We start from the raw sequence: 17,526 nt of genomic DNA on the forward strand, positions 1-17,526 counted from the left end.
CTCAGAGCATATAAAAGCGCATTATTGCTGGGCATTTCTACTATTTTAGTTTGTCAATTGAACAGTGGAAGATGTCGGGATCGCTGCCAGCCACATTTGTCAAGGGCTTCCACAATGAGGAGCTGGTGCGTCGTATGGAGTACCGTCAACTGGGCTCCACGGGACTGCGAGTCTCGAAAATCGCCTTGGGAGGAGCCACCCTCTCGAAACTCTTCTCCGACGACTTTGATCGGGAGGAGGGTATTCGCACGGTCCAGGAGGCCATTAGATCCGGGATCAACTACATAGACACAGCCCCTTTTTATGGTCAAGGCAAGTCGGAGGAGCTGCTCGGCCAGGCGCTGAAGGATGTTCCCAGGGAAGCCTACTATATAGCCACCAAAGTGGCGCGGTACGAATTGGATCCCGAGAAGATGTTCGATTATACGGCTGCCAAGGCCCGGGAGAGTGTGAAAAAGAGTCTGGAGTTGCTAGGATTGGAGCGAGTGGATGTTCTACAGGTGGGTTTAGCCACATGTACTATTGACTAATAAACTAACTCACCTGATATATCGACAGGTTCACGATGTGGACGCCGCACCAAGTCTGGACATCGTGCTAAACGAGACCATTCCCGTTCTTGAAGAGTACGTTCGGGCAGGAAAGGCCCGGTTCATCGGGATCACCGCCTACGACGTGGACGTGCTGAAGGAGTGCGCCGAACGGGGCAAGGGTCGCATCCAGGTGGTGCTCAACTATGCCCGCTACACCCTGTTGGACAACACCCTGTTGCGTCACATGAAGGCCTTCCAGGAACTGGGCGTGGGCATCGTGTGTGCCGCCGCCCACTCGCTGGGACTGCTGAGCAACGCTGGACCTCAGTCCTGGCATCCCGGCAGTCCGGAACTCCTGGCGGTGGGCAAACGGGGAGCCGAGATCTGCCAACAGAGGAACGTGGAGCTGGGAAAACTGGCCATGTACTATTCAATGCAACTCGATGGGGCGGCCACCTTCCTCATCGGGATCCCCAATCGAGAGCTGCTGCGGATTAACTTGGACGCCGTCTTCGATGGACTCACTCCCCATGAACAGGAAGTGCTGCAGTACCTGCGCGAAAAGTAAGTTGGCCAACTGGTTGGCTTAAACAGCCAACCTGAACAGGGAACTGTGCAAGTCGAATTTGGTGTTACCAATTGCATCACGGGCACGAACTTGGCCTCAGCCTCACCAAACTGGTTAATGGTCACTCGATCCAGTCCAGACTGTTCAAGTCCAATCTCCATTCCAATCGCCAAAACTCATGTATTACTTTTTCTTTCATTGTTTTCAGCGTTTTCACAAAGTCCTATAGCTGGGGCTCCACTTTGTCCACGGTTAACATGTTCAAATGAGGGGACACTCAAAATGGATAGCCGAACTTGGGCTTTAAACGACAAGGAAGTCATCGGAAAATGCAGGAAGAATTTAAAATTAACATTAATATATGTAAAAAGTTATGGAAATAAAAATTATTAAAAATTAAATAGCTTAGAAAAATGTAAACGTTTTTTAATAAAGATTTTAAGGCTACATAAACATTACTTTACATTACTTTCGGCATATTACTTTTTTAGCTGGATCGAAGAAAATGTATATTCACTTTTTTTAAAACTTATATAAGTAAAGTAAAAGTTTTTAGTTCTTTTAACTTATTTTCAGTAAGTTTAAGCTAAATGGGACTTATAATTTGGTTTTTAAATTGAATTATTTTGTAGACATTTTTTTATAAAAGATCTTATGAAAGTTTAAATTGAAATAAATTTCCTATGCGTCTATAATTATAATTAAATAATATACACATGTGTATAACCAAACAAACATTTTCTAATCCAAGATAAGCTCAGGGCAGGTTCAGGTGTCTATACCTGGTAAAAGTCAATGATTGGATTATATTATATTTCTGTATTCGAAGTATTCTAGCATTTGTTTACACAAACCCTCCAATTGATAAATGACGGTTTGTTTGTAATGAGAAAAGAGTGAGAGCAGCAAGAGAGTCAGAGAAGAAAGTCATGAAAACCAATTACTGTTTAGAAAAAGATAATTCTACCCAGCCTCTCTTTACAAGGAACGCTCGTCAAAATTTTCTACTGTTCTTAGCTTAAGAAGAGAGAAGTTTAGAACCCGATCCACTCTTAATTGTGGTTACTTATATGCACATTAGGGCGGTCCAAAAAATGAAATTATATTCTCACCCCTACATATGGTATTTTAAAGTAAGCAAAAAATGTACATACATAAATGAAAACAGAAAAATATTTTTTCGTGATTTAGACCTTGCGAAACGTCCTCAAAGTTTCCTAAAAAATTACTCATACGACCCGTATAACAGTTCGAATTTGGTCGAAAAAAATCGTTCTCCCATTTCTTGTATTGTCAAATTATGAATTTTGTTGGAATAATTTGTAAAAAAGGGAGGCCAAAACATCAACTGAATTGTTGAAATCTATGCCACCTGGATTAGAAAAACTTTTTTAACGAAGGCAACAGTGCGTATGGGTAATAACATTGAAGCCAATTCGCAGACCCTAAAACACGATTTTTTCAAAAATTTTCCTTTGGTATACCTTGAATACCACAATGCGCACTGTATATCCGGGTGAGAGTAGAACCTTAAAAATTTCCATACAAAAGTGGACCGCCCTAATGCACATACATATGTGTGCATAATCTGTTTAAACACTTTAAAACCGCTCCTGTATAAATACTATCGTTATACGCTCTCTTTGATAAAGAGTCACTCTTTGATTTCCAGAATATAAGCTAAATATATGGCAATCTTTAGCCAGTACTGTTCCGACGGGCGTTCGAATTTCAACAGAGTGCGAAATATACAGGGATTATAAAAAATGTCTGGAACATTACCGGCCACTTATGTGAAGGGTTTCCACGATGAGACAAAGGTGCGCCGCATGGAATATCGCAATCTCGGAAAGACCGGCCTGGAAGTCTCGAAAGTCTCTTTCGGAGGCGGCGCCCTCTGCGCCAACTACGGGTAAGAGAAATCTTCTCAAATTAAATTATACTCGTACACGGAAAAAAATATATTTTATGATCTATAGAAAGTTTTTTTTGTAAAAATTTCACTTTTAAATATAAAAAAATACATTTGAGTTTTTGCTTATTTTTTGTTGATATATTAAAATATAATTTAAAAACTTTTCACTTAAATTTTTTCTACAGCTTTGAACTGGAGGAGGGAATCCAGACAGTTCATGAAGCGCTAAAGTCGGGCATCAACTACATTGATACCGCCCCCTGGTATGGTCAGGGTCGCTCTGAGGAGGTCCTTGGCCAGGCGCTAAAGGGGGTTCCTCGGGAATCGTACTACATAGCCACTAAAGTGGCTCGCTACGAACTGGACTACGAGAAGATGTTCGACTTTAGCGCCAAGAAGACCCGCGAAAGCGTGGAGAAAAGTCTGAAGCTGCTGGGCCTGGACTACGTGGATGTCATTCAGATTCACGACATCGAGTTTGCCAAGGATCTGGATATTGTCATCAACGAGACATTGCCAACTCTGGAGCAGTTGGTCAAGGAGGGCAAGGCTAGGTTTATTGGAGTGTCGGCCTATCCTATTTCGATACTCAAAGAGTGCCTGACCCGAGCGGCAGGAAGATTCGATGTAAGTATATAGGGAAAACCTATATTTTAAATAAAATATGTAAAATGTATTATGACGAATCCAAATTGATTCGTTTCTTATTTCTTACAGACTGTTCTCACCTATGCCAGATACACCCTGACCGACGAAACGCTCCTGGAGTACCTGGACTTTTTCAAGTCCCAGAATCTGGGAGTCATCTGCGCTGCGGCCCACGCCCTTGGATTGCTGACCAATGCCGGACCCCAGCCGTGGCATCCGGCCAGCGATGATCAGAAGGCCATTGCCCGGAAGGCTTCGGAGGTCTGCAAGGAACGCGGCGTGGAGCTGGGCAAACTGGCCATGTTCTACACGATGAAGGGACTGCCCGGGGTGAGCACCTTCCTCACGGGCATGCAGACGCGCCCACTGCTGCGGATCAACCTGGAGGCCTTCGAACTGGGCCTCAACGATAAGGAGCAGGAAGTGCTGCGGTACCTGAAAGAAAAGTGAGTGTCCGACTCGGAAGTTGGCCAAAAGCGGCACAGCGAAAATTGTGCAACTCGGATACGATGTTACCATTACATCATTTCCACCTCCCTGCGGTTAGCGGGGGGGGGGGTCCGCTCCTCGGTTAGTTGTACATATGAGTGTGTGGCATGATCATTGTCAATCTTGGCCATCGGTGCAGTAGGCACCAGACAACCTCTTCCCCGTCTCCACTCCCCGTCAATTACTGGCCACTTCCCACTGAGCGGGATCTCCACCTCGGTTCCCCCCGACTAGAGGTTGAACTTGTTGGTCTCTCCAACTCTTCGTTTCGTGCTCCACGGCGATTTTTCTCCTTTTTCCCCAGCTCTATGTGTTGGCTAATTTCACGATCCTCTCTATCAAAGTATTATGTAAATTGATTGTTTTTCCTTTTCAGTGTTTTGACCAAACCTTTCGATTGGGAGGGCAACGAACTGAAGGTATATTGGGCGGCCTTGAAGAAGAAGTAATCCAATCAGTACGAGAATAATAAAGATTTTACCTCAAAACTATTTGTTCTTTTCTTTTCCATGGATGACCTTTTCAAATGGTTTTTCAGTGCCCTAGAAATGAACTTGAGGTTGTTTGAAAAGGCAAAAATCAATTTATTTTGCAACTGGAATTTGATAAGCGTTTAATCACGAGATGATAATTGTTGCAGATAGCAAATAACAATAAGTAATAACTGATAAGTGGAGAGTACTTCAAACAAAAATCACAAACCGGTGAAATAAATTATGGGTAAGGTAAGTTATACACTAAAACTACTTTTCATTAAGTTATTGTAAGTCAATAAATAGGTAGAGATATTTTGTAATATAGGTAAAATAGGGTTTTGAACTTTTAAGGTGGTCATACATACAAACCTACAAATTGTAACTTTACCATATAATTAAACAAGAAATAATTAAAATAATTTGTATTAAACAAAAATAATGCAATAATCATTTTCCAAAATCCACAATATTTTAGAGCCGACATTGAGCATCGCAATCACAAGGAGGCATAACAACTTAATCATGTTTGGGCAGAGTTGCCACGAATATCTTGAAGTAAATGCATTTTTTGGCCAACATTAAACACGACCACTTCCACCTTTCGCTGGCATGGCCAGACCGAATCGTTAACTAATTACACTTTAATTAACGCAATAAACGAAAAACAAAAGATGTAAGCAACAACAAGAGGCAGGTGGAAAACTAACAAAAGCCACAAGACGAAAGCCCCTGCTCAAATTATTAAATTGGTTGCATGAAGGAGAACCGAAACCGAATTGAGCCGTATCCAGTCGCAAAAAACGGGGAAGTTTAATAACATTTTGAATAATGAACGGCAACAAAAAATCGGTTGAATGCAGCGCTAAAAATGCGAAACGAATGCAACACAGCAGAAATCCACATGCCACACGCGAAAAGCGGAAATGTCTTTGGACCGATGCAGCATTTTGTTTTCCTTAAACTGACGCTTTGAATAAATATTGATACCCTGGCAGAAGGTATATTGAAATTGCCCACACATTTTTTAAGAGTCTTAAAAGTAAAGATTGGATAATTTAAATACTGTTTGTTGTTTCAAAGTTTCATAGAAACCTAAACCTTTTAAAATTCTTGGATTCAGTTGTTCACAACTCCCATCTTAATGATTTTTTTATATTTAATAACTAAGTTATAATTTTTCGTAGAGTCAAAATGTTTCAATGGGTATTCAGTGCTCCGATTTCCTAAAACCTGTTTATCCTTATGGATTTATTTCGCTTTCCCACTCGGCGATGCCAATAAATTTTCGCCTTATCAAAAGCGCAGTACAATTAAAAATTTTTATGCTCAGCTATTGACCAAATTCTCACTGGCTCTCCGCTGAATCGCCTCTTTTTCTCTTTTTAGTAGCCTCTTTCTCTTGGTTTTTTTCTCAGCTGTAGCAAGCCGAGCTTTCGAGAAGCGTTTATATGGGCTGCGCATGCGCAATGGCTCAGTCAGTTTGAATCTTGGCTTGCAGCTGTAAACACATCTCCAAACCTACAAAAAAACTCCGCGATATCTCAATATCGTTTTGTGTTGGATAATACTAAAGTGCAATAATATGTCGGGATTACAGAATGGCATTCTGCTTTTGTTCGCCTGCAACTTGTTGTTGGCTCTCTACGTGTCGGCCAATAAGCAGCAAAAACATCAAAATCAAGGTAAGATTGTCGTCTCGGGTTAACGACAGAAGCCTGCGACTGATTCATCCAGGTTGGGTGGAGAAATTCTTTTGCTGCGGGTTTGTTCTAGCCAGACCAAAATAAACAAAAACCGGTTAGCGGAGCTCAATAATGCCGGCTATCTAAAAGATGCGTGAACTTCAACGGTTCGTTGGGTAAAATGCCTGGAAATGTTAGGCTCAGGTGGAAGTAACGGTTGTTTCTATAAAGAAAGCCTAAAGCAGTTAGAATCGTGTAACAAAAGAAACTGAGAGTAATGGTTCATAAAACATAAAAGAAAGTTTTAAAATTAAAAATGAACTTAAATACGTTTGAAGTAAATAAAAATGTGACATCCACAATTTTATTGATTCAATAGCAAAATAAATATGTAGTTTTTTTACGATAATTTGTTATTTACGCGAAGTATAACTAAACCTTTTTTAAATCGTTAATTTTTCAAGAAAAGAAATATTGTTATAGATTTCTTTAACATTTTTTTGATTGTTAAAAATCTCGTTGAAATATACAAATCTTATAGAGCAACCCCCACTTTACTTTTATGTATATGGTTTGATAAAATAAAAATAAATAAAAGGTCTTAAAAATACCTCACATAATCTACCTTAAATGTCATATATGTAATTATTCAATTGTCTCGTCTGGTTGCAGAAATCTGGGAACAAGACCTTTCGGACACCTTTAAAATCGAGGGCAGCGACCAGGGCATTCAAAAGGTGAACCTGAAGTGCGGAGCGGACTCGATGAACGTGGTGCTGGAGACGGAAAAGCCCTTCACGGGTGTGATGTACACGCGAGGCAGTTTCTACAAGCAGACGGCCCCGTGCTTCATGAAGCCCTCTTCAAGCCAGGGATCACTTTCCATTGAGATGAACTTCCAGCTGGACCAGTGCCAAACGCTCCGCGACGGAGACCTGTACACCAACATCGTGGTGATCCAGAACGACCCGGAGTTGATCACGCCCGGAGACTCGGCCTTCTCGCTGGAGTGCGACTTCCGACAGCCGCGCAGTCTGGACGTGGAGGCCAGTATGCAGGCCAGGGACAGGTAAGGTGGCGCATCCGAGTCCGAATCTCTGATTACGATCTCTGATCTGCAATAGAAACCCACAAAAATTGCGCGGAGCACGCGGTGGAGCCCGCCAGCGCCAATAGAACTTATCAACCACTCTCAGAACTTTTCTCTTCGACTACAACCACCTCCAAAAGCTGTACATAAGGTACAAGAGAGTTGAAGCCATTTTTATTGCCCCCAAAAACTAATATCAGCCAAGTAGCGCTCTACTAACCCTATAAAATAATATTAAGGGTACACAACATAGAGATGTGGTCAAAATAGAACCTTGTAAAAAAGCAAAAACTGTGACTATGATAAAAGATTTTTATCCAAAAAAGGTCAAATGCGACTTAAAATCTAAGGAACTATATAAACTATGAACTTCATGCATTTAAACGTGTATTCCTGTCCATTCTTTCGATGTTTCATCATAGGATAGCTTTCTAAACTTATAATTCACTACTAGGTAATCCTCGCGAATTCTTCAGTTTTATTATTTTGACCGCAGCCTCTTACTTGCCCACAAAACCATACATTCCACAGGGTGGCCACTGGCTCCAAAATCACACTCACAAGTCCCGATCCTGCGGCACCCACGGAACATCTACACAACTCGGTGGTTAGCAACAGCGACTCGGTCGCATACATACCAAAGTTCAGCAGGCCAAATAGAACCATACACCTAGGCTCCGTCGAGGAGGTGACTCTGCCGTCGTCCTCGCAATCCCGAGACGAGCTCTAGGAACACCCACACACTGCACGACACTCAAGATACTCAAAAACATGATCACAACACTTGAAAAACAATTCAGAGTACAGGTGAGACGACAGGACACGCTTTTTGTTGCCATTTGTGTTTTTGCTTGCTGATGCTTGTTGGAAATATCCTTTACGATTTTTTACTATACAATATTGTTAATTTTTTTACAGGAAAATAGCACAAAATACGACGCAACCGTCAACGCAGAAAAATTGATGGCAATTCAACGACAGATGCACTAACACCACTTCATGTATTTTCATTTAAATGGTTTTTCATATCCTGTGATATTTTTTAAGTTTGCGTTAAATAAAAACTTTGCAAAAATACACTTAAACTATTTTTATGTCGCCTTACAGATTATAATTTTTGGTATATTGAAAAATGGCTTTTATAAAATTCAATTTGTTGAATCCAATACAATTAAACGTTATGATTTGTTATAAGGGGGATTCCCTAAACTGTTGAATTGCTGAATTGTTGAAAATTCAACAAAAAATTTGAGCAATTAAGGGAACGACCCAAAATGGTTCCTGTTAAATTTTCAAACAGCTGTTATTTGTTGAAAAGTTTCACGGAACTTAAAGCATGTAAAATTTGATTTATTATTGCTAGTTACTGTCTAAAAGTATTACCAAGGTTAAAAGAACCACAAATATGCTTTCTAAGTTGATTTTAAAATAAATAATGCGTACTGGTGATACTAAAATGTTACAGAGTTGCCACTAAAAAAAGGTGACAACTCTGGCTTTTCAGCAATTCGACAAAATTTTCAACAGCCCCGAGGCTGTTGAATTGCTGAAATTTCTGAAAGTTGACTTTGTATGGAACAGCTGATTAACAGCTGACCAAAATTCAACAATTCAGCAATTCAACAGTTTAGGGAATCCCCCTATAGTTTTCAATTTCAATTACCTACAGAAAACCCGCGTAATTTAAAATCAAACTAGTTGCTTTAAAGTATGACCAGCTATGTTTTAGACTTGAATCCGCAGTCAAATTATATTTACCGCAGTATTTTTGGTGCACTAAGCGGGAATAAAAAAAAATAAACAAAAAGCCCGTAAAAATAAACTAATACGCACTGCTCGACGCAAAAATTGCCATTTAATTAAAGGTTTAACCTTGAAGAAGAGGGAGTTACCGTTACGTGGCATTGTATAGAACTGGGGAAGGGCAGTCGGTTATCAACCTGGCCGCACATTTTTCCACTTATCACTGCGCAGTCACAAAACCGAATTGCACAAAGAACGTCAATAAATATTTGTAAATCGAATTAGCGAAAACTGCACCCAGAAGTTAATTTTCCGCCGCAGAATGGATCATCGGGTTTTTCTGTCGCTGATCTTTGTGCTGAGCGGCACCTTCAACGTTCTGGTGGTGAAGTAAGTACCGAAAACCCTTTGCTAATATCACGAAATAAAAACCATCTAAACAAATATGCACTCGATTGTGTGTGTGTGGGTGTATTGCAGGTGGGCTAGTCAAGAGCAGGTGACTGGCAGCGATGGAAAACTCCATGGATTCCAGCATCCGGTGGTTTTCACCCTGCTCATGTTTCTCGGCGAGTTCCTGTGCTTCCTGGTCTTCAAGCTCATCCGCCTGATCTCCAATCGTCGGGGAGTAAGTACTGAAGCCGGCTATAAAGTCGATCTATATGATAGCTATAACTATAGTTCAAAAAAAAAATCTAGAATAACTGTTTTCGGTTTTTAAATTATGAAATTAGTTAAAAAACTGTCTTCAGATCATCTAAAGAGATTTCTATTTATTATAACATTTTGTAACAACAATGTTTTGGTTTTTAAATTGTAAATAATCCATAGTTCCTAGTTCCTAGTTATTATTCCAATATCTCTTATGAAAATCATTACCATAGATCATCTAAAGAGATTTCCATTTATTATATCATTTTTGTAACAACAATGTTTTGGTTTTTATGTTTAAAATAATCCATAGTTCCTAGTTAATATTCCAATTTCTCTAATGAAAATCTTTAGCATAGGTTTGCAAGTTCGTAAAAAACAAATGTAATCCATTAAGAAATCAAAGTTTTAACAATCATCTTGCAATCAGCAGGTCATCTCCGATCTGGATACCATCTTAACCCCGGACAGCAGTGAGTTCAGCCCTCTGAGCATGATCCTGCCCACCGTGCTGGATACGATTGCCTCCATTCTGCTGTTCACCGGACTTTACTTGACTTACGCCACCAGCTTCCAGATGATAAGGGGTACGTCTATCGGCCTGAGGCCTAGCTTATCTTGACTTACGTTGACTCATCCACCCTGCAGGTGCCGCCCTGGTCTTCGTGGGCATCTTTAGTACCATGTTCTTGAACCACACGCTCACTGGACGCCACTGGCTGGCCATCTTCACCATTTCCTGCGGCGTCTTCAACATTGTCTGCATGGACGTTCAGCGAGTGGGCTACGACCTGGTCTTATTGCCGTACACCGACCAGAAAGCCATCCTGACCGGCGACTTGCTTATTATTATTGCTGAAATTCTGCACGGTCTGCAGTATGTTTACGAGGAGAAGCAGCTCAAGACCTCGAATGTGGCCCCTCTGCAAGCTGCCGGTTGGCAGGGAATTTTCGGATTGGTCATCACCTCGCTTTTGGCCATTTGTATGCACTTCATGCCCGCCGTGAGTCCCTTTAGCGAGAGTTCGCGTGCTGTCTTCGACGATTTGAGTGATCTCCTTGAGGGACTCAAGGAGAATCCCTCCTTGATTACGGCCCTGATTGCCTTCACCGTCTCCTGTGCCCTGTACAACTTCATTGGCCTCTTCATTGCGATGTACTCGTCCAGCGCCAACCGCCTATTGGCCGATGGCCTGCGCGTATACTTTATCTGGGTGTTCGTGATTGTCATGGAGTGGGAGATTATGAATCTCATCACCATCATGGGCTTCATCGTCCTGCAAATGGGCATCGTTCTCTACCGGCAGGCCCTTTTCCTGGACTGGTATCGAGCTGCCATAGCTCACTGGCATCGCACTCGCTACGTTGATTTGAATTCGGAGAATGCGGCTGTTCCGAACAGCCGACCAGCGGATGTGATCTAAGGAAACGGATTGAAAGGACTCTTGGCATCCGTACAAGATGGTTTGTGATAAGAGAGATGGGCTGCAATCAACCCTGGGCTGATTCTTCAAAATTACTAATCGATTATAAAAGTTTAACATGTAGATCCATTAAGCAAATACACACATGAAATGTTAATAGAGCTTGTATTAAATTCATTCACATAGTTTGAAAGTCTAAAATCGGATTTAGAGTCGGTGAAAACGAATATTGATGGAAATTACTGTTACAATACTAGGAAATTTACTTGACGATTTTTATCAATTTCATAAAAACACCAAAATTTTGATCGAAATGTACAGACTGGGATAACAAAATTAACACTTCCGGACGATCATACTTTTACTCCCAGTACCCCTTTATTTTTAGACCGATTTCCTTTGCTCGATGCCCAAAATCTTTTCGCCCACGCCCAAGAAGTAGAACATCTGCGCAATACCGAATAGAGGAGCCACTACCATAATCCTACATAGACCGCCTTTGAAAAAAGCCTTTATACCCTCGCGTTTGAGGGTCTTTTGGACGCAGTCCACGATGCCGTTGAACTCCTTCGCGCTATCGGCCTGCACCCGGGTCTTGATCACATCCAGCGGTGTGACCATGAAGGCGGCCGTCATCCCGCCTATAAGTCCGGCCAAAAGGGACCAATAGAAAACCGCTTCGCCAGAGCCGTCAGTCTTTCGTGGCCCCTTGTCGTTTATAATGGACATCAGCGGGAAGTATATCATCGAGAACGTGATGTCCCGCACTCCGGTGGCGCCCACACCCTTGTACAGGCCAAAGATGCCCCGCTCCCGCAGTAGCTTCTTGGTCAGACTCATGGCCGTCAAGTGTTGAACCTCCCGTCCTTCTGCTCGGGCGGCCGAAGCCACACGACCGGCGTCCTGCATTTGAATCTTGAGCAGCTCCATGGGCGTGGTGACCACGATCTGGAACAGTCCGGCCAGGCCACCGGCCAAGGCTGCCCGGGGCAAGGAAAGCGACCCACCCTTGGTGGCCAGTTGATAGCGGAAGTAGTCATTGGCTGCCAGTTTTATGGCTTTTTCGGGTGTGATCAGCAGGATATTCACAGCGGAGCCTTTGTACATTCCAAAGAATCCTTCGCTGGCGATCGTCTTCCGGAAACAGTCGGCGCTGAGGAAGGAAATTGAACCACCATCACGCATTCCCTGCCCAAAACCCACTCACATGCTGGTGTACATGCGCTCGCCATTGGGACCGATTGTCTGGTTTTGCAGACGCGTCTTCACCATATCCAGTGGATAAACGCAAGTCACTCCAATAATTCCGGCAATTCCGCCGTTTATGATTTTAGGCAAAACACTGCGATGAGTCCGGAAATTAATATATATAGCTATGGTATCACTAGGCTAAATGCAATGGGCTTACTTGAACTGCGCTGGCTTTTTTTGTTCTACCCTCTCCATTATCTTTTTAACAAATAACAAATAACAAATTTTAATTCACATATTATAGTATATATTTCGTTTGTTCATTTCTGACGGTTTTCATAAAGCATACAATTGCTCTAGTCATGTTCTTGGATGCTACTAAAAGTTAAACTTTCGCCTAGCAGCAAAGGAAAATGCATTACTAATACAATTTGAGGCAATTATTCATGGCTAGCGGATTGCTGGGGAAACAATATTAGATAGAGAGAGTGTCCAAACACAACAGCTATAAACTATGATATAAAACAAAACATTTACATAATATTAGCGTTGATGTTGTTATGTCTTATTGTCATTGGAGCTGCAGTTTTCTTCTGCCATGGTCTAAATTCATATTGTATAATATTGGGGGAAAACTTTAACAACAGCATTTGGTACTGGACTGGCTAGCGCACCGCTCGATTACTTTAGCTTACTTTAGAGACTTCACGGATTACATTCATGGACAGCTTTAACAACATTTAAACACGATATACATACACATTCAATATTCAGAGAGTAGACTTAAAATGCTTCGGTCTTGGCGTCTATCTATCCCAATCCCCCTACTTTTTCTGAACGCCCAGCAGACCCTCGGCCACGCCCAGATAGTAGACCGTCTGAGCGATTCCGAACAGAGGAGCAATCACAATCATTCGGCACAGACCGCCCTTGAAGAAAGCGGTGGGTCCCTCATGCTTCAGCGTTTTACTGTAGATAAAGAGGCAGTGATTAGCTGGCGGATACACAAGTGCACTTGCTACTGGTACTCACGTAATGCAATCGGATATGCCTTTGAATTCCTTCTCGCCATCGGCCTTCTTAATCGCCTGCAGACGCGTCTTGACCACATCGAATGGATTAACCGCGAGGGCGGCGGTTGATCCTGCCGCCAAACCCGCCAGGAAGGAGCACCTGTGGATTTAACAATCGTTATTATATATATATTTTAAATTTATACATTTAGCTAGAGCCCTAACCATTTAATTAAATTCAGAACCTCAAGAATTCATTTAAACTCTGAGGAAACTATAATATTTTGTATGCTATTTTAAAAAGAAATTCTCACCAGAAGACGGCCTCTCCAGATCCATCACTTCGCCGGGGACCCAGATCATTGAGAGTAGCGAATAGGGGGAAGTAAATGACTGAGAAGGTGACATCCCTTAATCCCGTGGCTCCGATGCCCTTGTACAGCCCAAAGATGCCCTTATCCTTGATGAGCTGCGAGGCCAGCTGGGTGGCCGACACCTTCTCCACCGTCTTGCCAGCCAATTTGGCCGCCGCAGCCACTCGGCCAGCGTCCTGCATCTGGATCTTGAGCAGCTCCATGGGCGTGGTAACGATAATCTGGAATGCACCGGCCAGACCGCCGGCGACCATCTGGCTGGTCAGCGGAAGTTTGCCATCCTTGGTGGTCAGCTTGTGGCGGAAGTAGTCGTTGGCCGTCAACTTGATGGCCTTCTCAGGAGTGATCAGCAGGATGTTCACGCCGGAGCCGCGGTACATGCCAAAGTATCCCTCGGCCTTGTACGTCTTGCGGAAGCAATCGAACCTGGGATCAGAATGGGATTACCATTAGTTTCTGGATATATTAAATAATAAATAAACTTTAAAAAATAGTTACTGTTACAAATTGTAAACCTTGTTAAACCTACAGGTATGCTAATTACAAAAAAAAAATTGCTTACATTTTTTGAAGAAACATTTAAAAAAAAATAAAACCAAAATAAAAATTAAATAAAATAAAAAAAAAATGCGATGTCAATTAGTTTCTGGGTATATTAAAAAATAAATAAATTAAAAAAAATAGTTACTGTTACAAATTTAAAACCTTGTTAAACCTACAGGTATGCTAATTACAAAAAAAATAAATTGATTACATTTTTTGAAGAAACATTTAAAAAAATAAATAAAACCAAAATAAAAATTTAAATTAAATTAAAATAAAAAAAGGATTACTTTGAAATACTGTATTTTTTCTAGAAAAATCTAATATTACCAATTATAATTATTATTTAAATTATTAAGATATTAAAAATCTAAAGATGGTTATTTTAATGATTTTATTATTACGTTCTTGGAATATAAAAATTGTATATTAGCTTATACTCACATGCTGTTGTACATGCGTTCTCCATTGGGTCCGACCTGCTGGTTCTGCAGCCTCGTCTTGACCAAGTCCAGTGGGAAGACACATGTCACTCCAATGATTCCAGCAATTCCTCCGTTGATGATCTTCGGCAGCAGCCTGCAATTAATGAGAATAATATCAGGGCATTTCTTGGTCGGTTTCTCATTACGCTTGGCTAATTGACAAATATTTGCACTGCGTTAACTTTGCATTCTCGCGGCAACAACAAAATGTAAACAATTGTCTTGTTGGCTTTGAACTTGGCCCACATATACCAGCACTGTTCTTAGGATACCACAATTGGGCTCTCAATTAAAGCAGAAGAAAGGTCAAATGAGTTGGCCATTAATAAGGAAGAAATATTTGGTTGGCTGCCAACAGAACACACAGTGTATATGTACGATCGAATATATCTAGTCTTAGCTTGGTTCTATTTTGGGTTTGCATTTTTTTTAAAACAATAGCGAAACCAAAAACAAAGTGCAAAATGCAATAATATTATGTCATTGTATCGCTATCCTTGTCTTAAGATTTGTCCCAATTTTATTGAAACCAAACGGGGGGAAAAGTGGGGTGAAAATTGTCGTTTGGCTGAGGGCAAAACACTTCAAAATGAAATGTGTATAAATGTCTATTCAAGTGACGAGTCTTCAACGATGATAAACCCAAATACAGTGGGTACTCGGTAGCTGAATAGTACTCTATAATTAAATATTATTTAATCGGATTTTTATTATTTTAAGAAGATAGAAGAATTTGATATACCCATTATTCTAACGGAATGTACTTTTAACCCTTCTTTTATATCCCTTATAAGGGATAACTACTGTAGATATCTATTTCAAACTCTATACTTTAGGTGGTTTACATTTTAAAGTTTTTGTAACTTTTTTAATAAGTTTTTCCTTGCTGCTAAAAATGGGGTAGCTCTATAATTTTAATTTGCCGGTGTTGTTTTTGTTTGACCGTGCTAAAATACATTTGTTAAAACAAATATGTTTTGTTTGCCTTTGAGATTATATTACGCAGGCTAATTGAAATGTTTATTGATAACTTACGCGAATTGTTGGTGCTGTGGCTGCTGCAGCGGTGTTTTGTTGGTTTCACTGCCCGACATTCTGCGAAATACACAAGATATTATGTGATATATATAAAGAATTGGTGCAAACTGGTTTTTGTTTATAAATAATTTAAAAATTACAAAATATATACATACATTGGTAGATTGTGATAACAATATTTTTAATTCCCACCATTGATATCGCAATTATACAATAAATGTTTACATTTATTAATGTTTAACAACTGATAATTCTGTTGGGGGTACTTAATAAATAGGGGGTATTTATTATAGGTTGGTGATAAGCAGCGAATGGATCCAAAGTTTATTGACATAATCGAGGGGCCCCACGGAGATTAGCAGCATATCAATGGGCGCCATTAGGCTGCACTCGCGAACAAATGTTAAAATTGCTTCGTTAGCACAATTACAAAGATGTGCGAATAGAAAAAGTTTATCATTTTTTTCGGCGGCCCTAACTATGTATATCTGTTGATATGCTCGGCTGGCAAGGCCGAATAACGGGTTATCCACAGTGCGCAGACGATAAGAACGTCTGAACTTGTTATCTCTTCTTTTTTTCGGCAGAATATATTAAGCATAAAGATATCCAAGTTTCCAATAAAAGTTAAAAACACCACACGCGTCATAAAGTTCTATAAAACTGTTGGTGATAAAAAGGTAGTTTAGATTGCGGCATCAAAGGTAAATGGCAGGCGAGTTATTGATTATTGCCCAAAATGGACGAGAATTCGGGTCGGGGGGCTCGACAGTTTATGGCGAGTTTTTTTTCTTTGCGCTCCGCGTGCTTTACCTTTCGGACAGGTGATACACCCCCTCGATACTAGATTATTATTATTGGTGGCGCACTTATTATGATTGGGAACAGTGGAGCACTGGAGCAGGCAACCACTTGTGCCTGACTTTACGTAATTTGTCGTGTTTACCACTAGGATCGAGCACCTTTATTAAATTGAATTGATTGCCCCACACTCTCTCGATACGATTCGTACATATGCGTTCGCATGTGTCTCTCTCGCAGTCCATTAAATGTTTAAATAAATTCCTCTGGCCCCAAAACCCCTCGATAAGCCCATCGCCCCCCGGTTTTTAACTCACTTTTCACTGACTCCTGCAAAGCTCGATTAATTGACTCGGTTTCTGTAAACTTAACACTTGCCGCGGCCAGCAACTCTTATTTAGGGGAAAATTAAGCTAAATTAAAACTATTTATTGATATTCTCTTCGCGCGGCGCCGTCGTTTGTGGGCTGTGCTACCTTTTGAAATATATCTTCGGCTCGATTCGGCTATGATATGTATTGGCGGTCCGGGGAGTAGCTGGTCACACCTGATGGGTTACCCTACTATTTGAATTATCAATATTTAATATTAATAATTTTATCTTGTTTCTTACAATTTATTTTCTATTGATCGTAAATTTTAAAAACAAATTATACAGTAATATTTGAAATGGCCATTTAATCATAGATGTAACTTGTATTACCAACTACCTTTTCAAGAACTTTTTAATACTCTAAATTTACAACATTTTTTAAATATCTTTGTTTTGCACTATACAATCAAATTGAAAATACTTTTTAAAACCCCTTTTTTTAACGTCGAGAAACCTTGTAACAGCTTGTTTTGAAAGTATCATTTAAAC

At 40.7% G+C, this 17,526-nt stretch overlaps 6 protein-coding genes across 9 annotated transcripts; 4 read left to right on the forward strand and 2 right to left on the reverse strand.

Moving 5' to 3' along the window:
- The first annotated feature begins 39 nt into the window (after positions 1-39).
- On the forward strand, positions 40-1,502 carry LOC108057194 (uncharacterized). The gene is made up of 3 exons (XM_017141352.3): positions 40-500; positions 559-1,097; positions 1,310-1,502. The coding sequence occupies exons 1-3, from the start codon at positions 72-74 to the stop codon at positions 1,368-1,370; spliced, it is 1,029 nt and encodes a 342-aa protein (XP_016996841.2). The 5' UTR covers positions 40-71; the 3' UTR covers positions 1,371-1,502.
- A 1,297-nt stretch (positions 1,503-2,799) lies between these two features.
- On the forward strand, positions 2,800-4,641 carry LOC108057168 (uncharacterized). Its single transcript, XM_017141319.3, has 4 exons — positions 2,800-3,013; positions 3,202-3,643; positions 3,734-4,110; positions 4,530-4,641. The coding sequence occupies exons 1-4, from the start codon at positions 2,868-2,870 to the stop codon at positions 4,600-4,602; spliced, it is 1,038 nt and encodes a 345-aa protein (XP_016996808.2). The 5' UTR covers positions 2,800-2,867; the 3' UTR covers positions 4,603-4,641.
- A 1,480-nt stretch (positions 4,642-6,121) lies between these two features.
- Positions 6,122-8,421, forward strand: LOC108057173 (uncharacterized). Its single transcript, XM_017141325.3, has 4 exons — positions 6,122-6,311; positions 6,984-7,380; positions 7,933-8,208; positions 8,320-8,421. Exons 1-3 carry the CDS (start codon positions 6,212-6,214, stop codon positions 8,129-8,131), a joined length of 696 nt encoding a protein of 231 aa, XP_016996814.2. The 5' UTR covers positions 6,122-6,211; the 3' UTR covers positions 8,132-8,208; positions 8,320-8,421.
- Positions 8,422-9,179: 758 nt separating this feature from the next.
- Tango9 (transport and golgi organization 9) lies at positions 9,180-11,712 on the forward strand. 3 transcript variants are annotated; one of them, XM_017141371.3, is made up of 4 exons: positions 9,180-9,534; positions 9,625-9,772; positions 10,229-10,382; positions 10,444-11,712. In XM_017141371.3, the coding sequence occupies exons 1-4, from the start codon at positions 9,467-9,469 to the stop codon at positions 11,217-11,219; spliced, it is 1,146 nt and encodes a 381-aa protein (XP_016996860.2). In that variant the 5' UTR covers positions 9,180-9,466; the 3' UTR covers positions 11,220-11,712. The 3 variants fall into 3 exon arrangements, with proteins under 3 accessions (XP_016996860.2, XP_070072334.1, XP_070072335.1); XM_070216233.1 differs by having other exon boundaries at positions 9,181-9,534; positions 10,226-10,382; XM_070216234.1 differs by lacking the exons at positions 9,180-9,534; positions 9,625-9,772 and adding an exon at positions 10,093-10,162.
- On the reverse strand, positions 11,604-12,768 carry GC2 (Glutamate Carrier 2). The gene is made up of 3 exons (XM_017141375.3): positions 12,628-12,768; positions 12,427-12,561; positions 11,604-12,372 (listed from the first exon to the last, which is right to left on the reverse strand). Exons 1-3 carry the CDS (start codon positions 12,663-12,665, stop codon positions 11,604-11,606), a joined length of 942 nt encoding a protein of 313 aa, XP_016996864.2. The 5' UTR covers positions 12,666-12,768.
- On the reverse strand, positions 12,695-17,143 carry GC1 (Glutamate Carrier 1). Of its 2 annotated transcripts, none has more exons than XM_070216235.1 (6): positions 16,982-17,143; positions 15,861-15,920; positions 14,785-14,919; positions 13,738-14,223; positions 13,443-13,583; positions 12,695-13,379 (listed from the first exon to the last, which is right to left on the reverse strand). In XM_070216235.1, the coding sequence occupies exons 2-6, from the start codon at positions 15,917-15,919 to the stop codon at positions 13,235-13,237; spliced, it is 966 nt and encodes a 321-aa protein (XP_070072336.1). In that variant the 5' UTR covers position 15,920; positions 16,982-17,143; the 3' UTR covers positions 12,695-13,234. The 2 variants fall into 2 exon arrangements, with proteins under 2 accessions (XP_070072336.1, XP_016996862.1); XM_017141373.3 differs by lacking the exon at positions 16,982-17,143 and adding an exon at positions 16,677-16,752.
- Between the last annotated feature and the right edge of the window lie 383 nt (positions 17,144-17,526).

The sequence above is a fragment of the Drosophila takahashii genome, chromosome 3R (assembly GCF_030179915.1).
Source record: "Drosophila takahashii strain IR98-3 E-12201 chromosome 3R, DtakHiC1v2, whole genome shotgun sequence".
Lineage (NCBI taxonomy): Eukaryota > Metazoa > Arthropoda > Insecta > Diptera > Drosophilidae > Drosophila > Drosophila takahashii.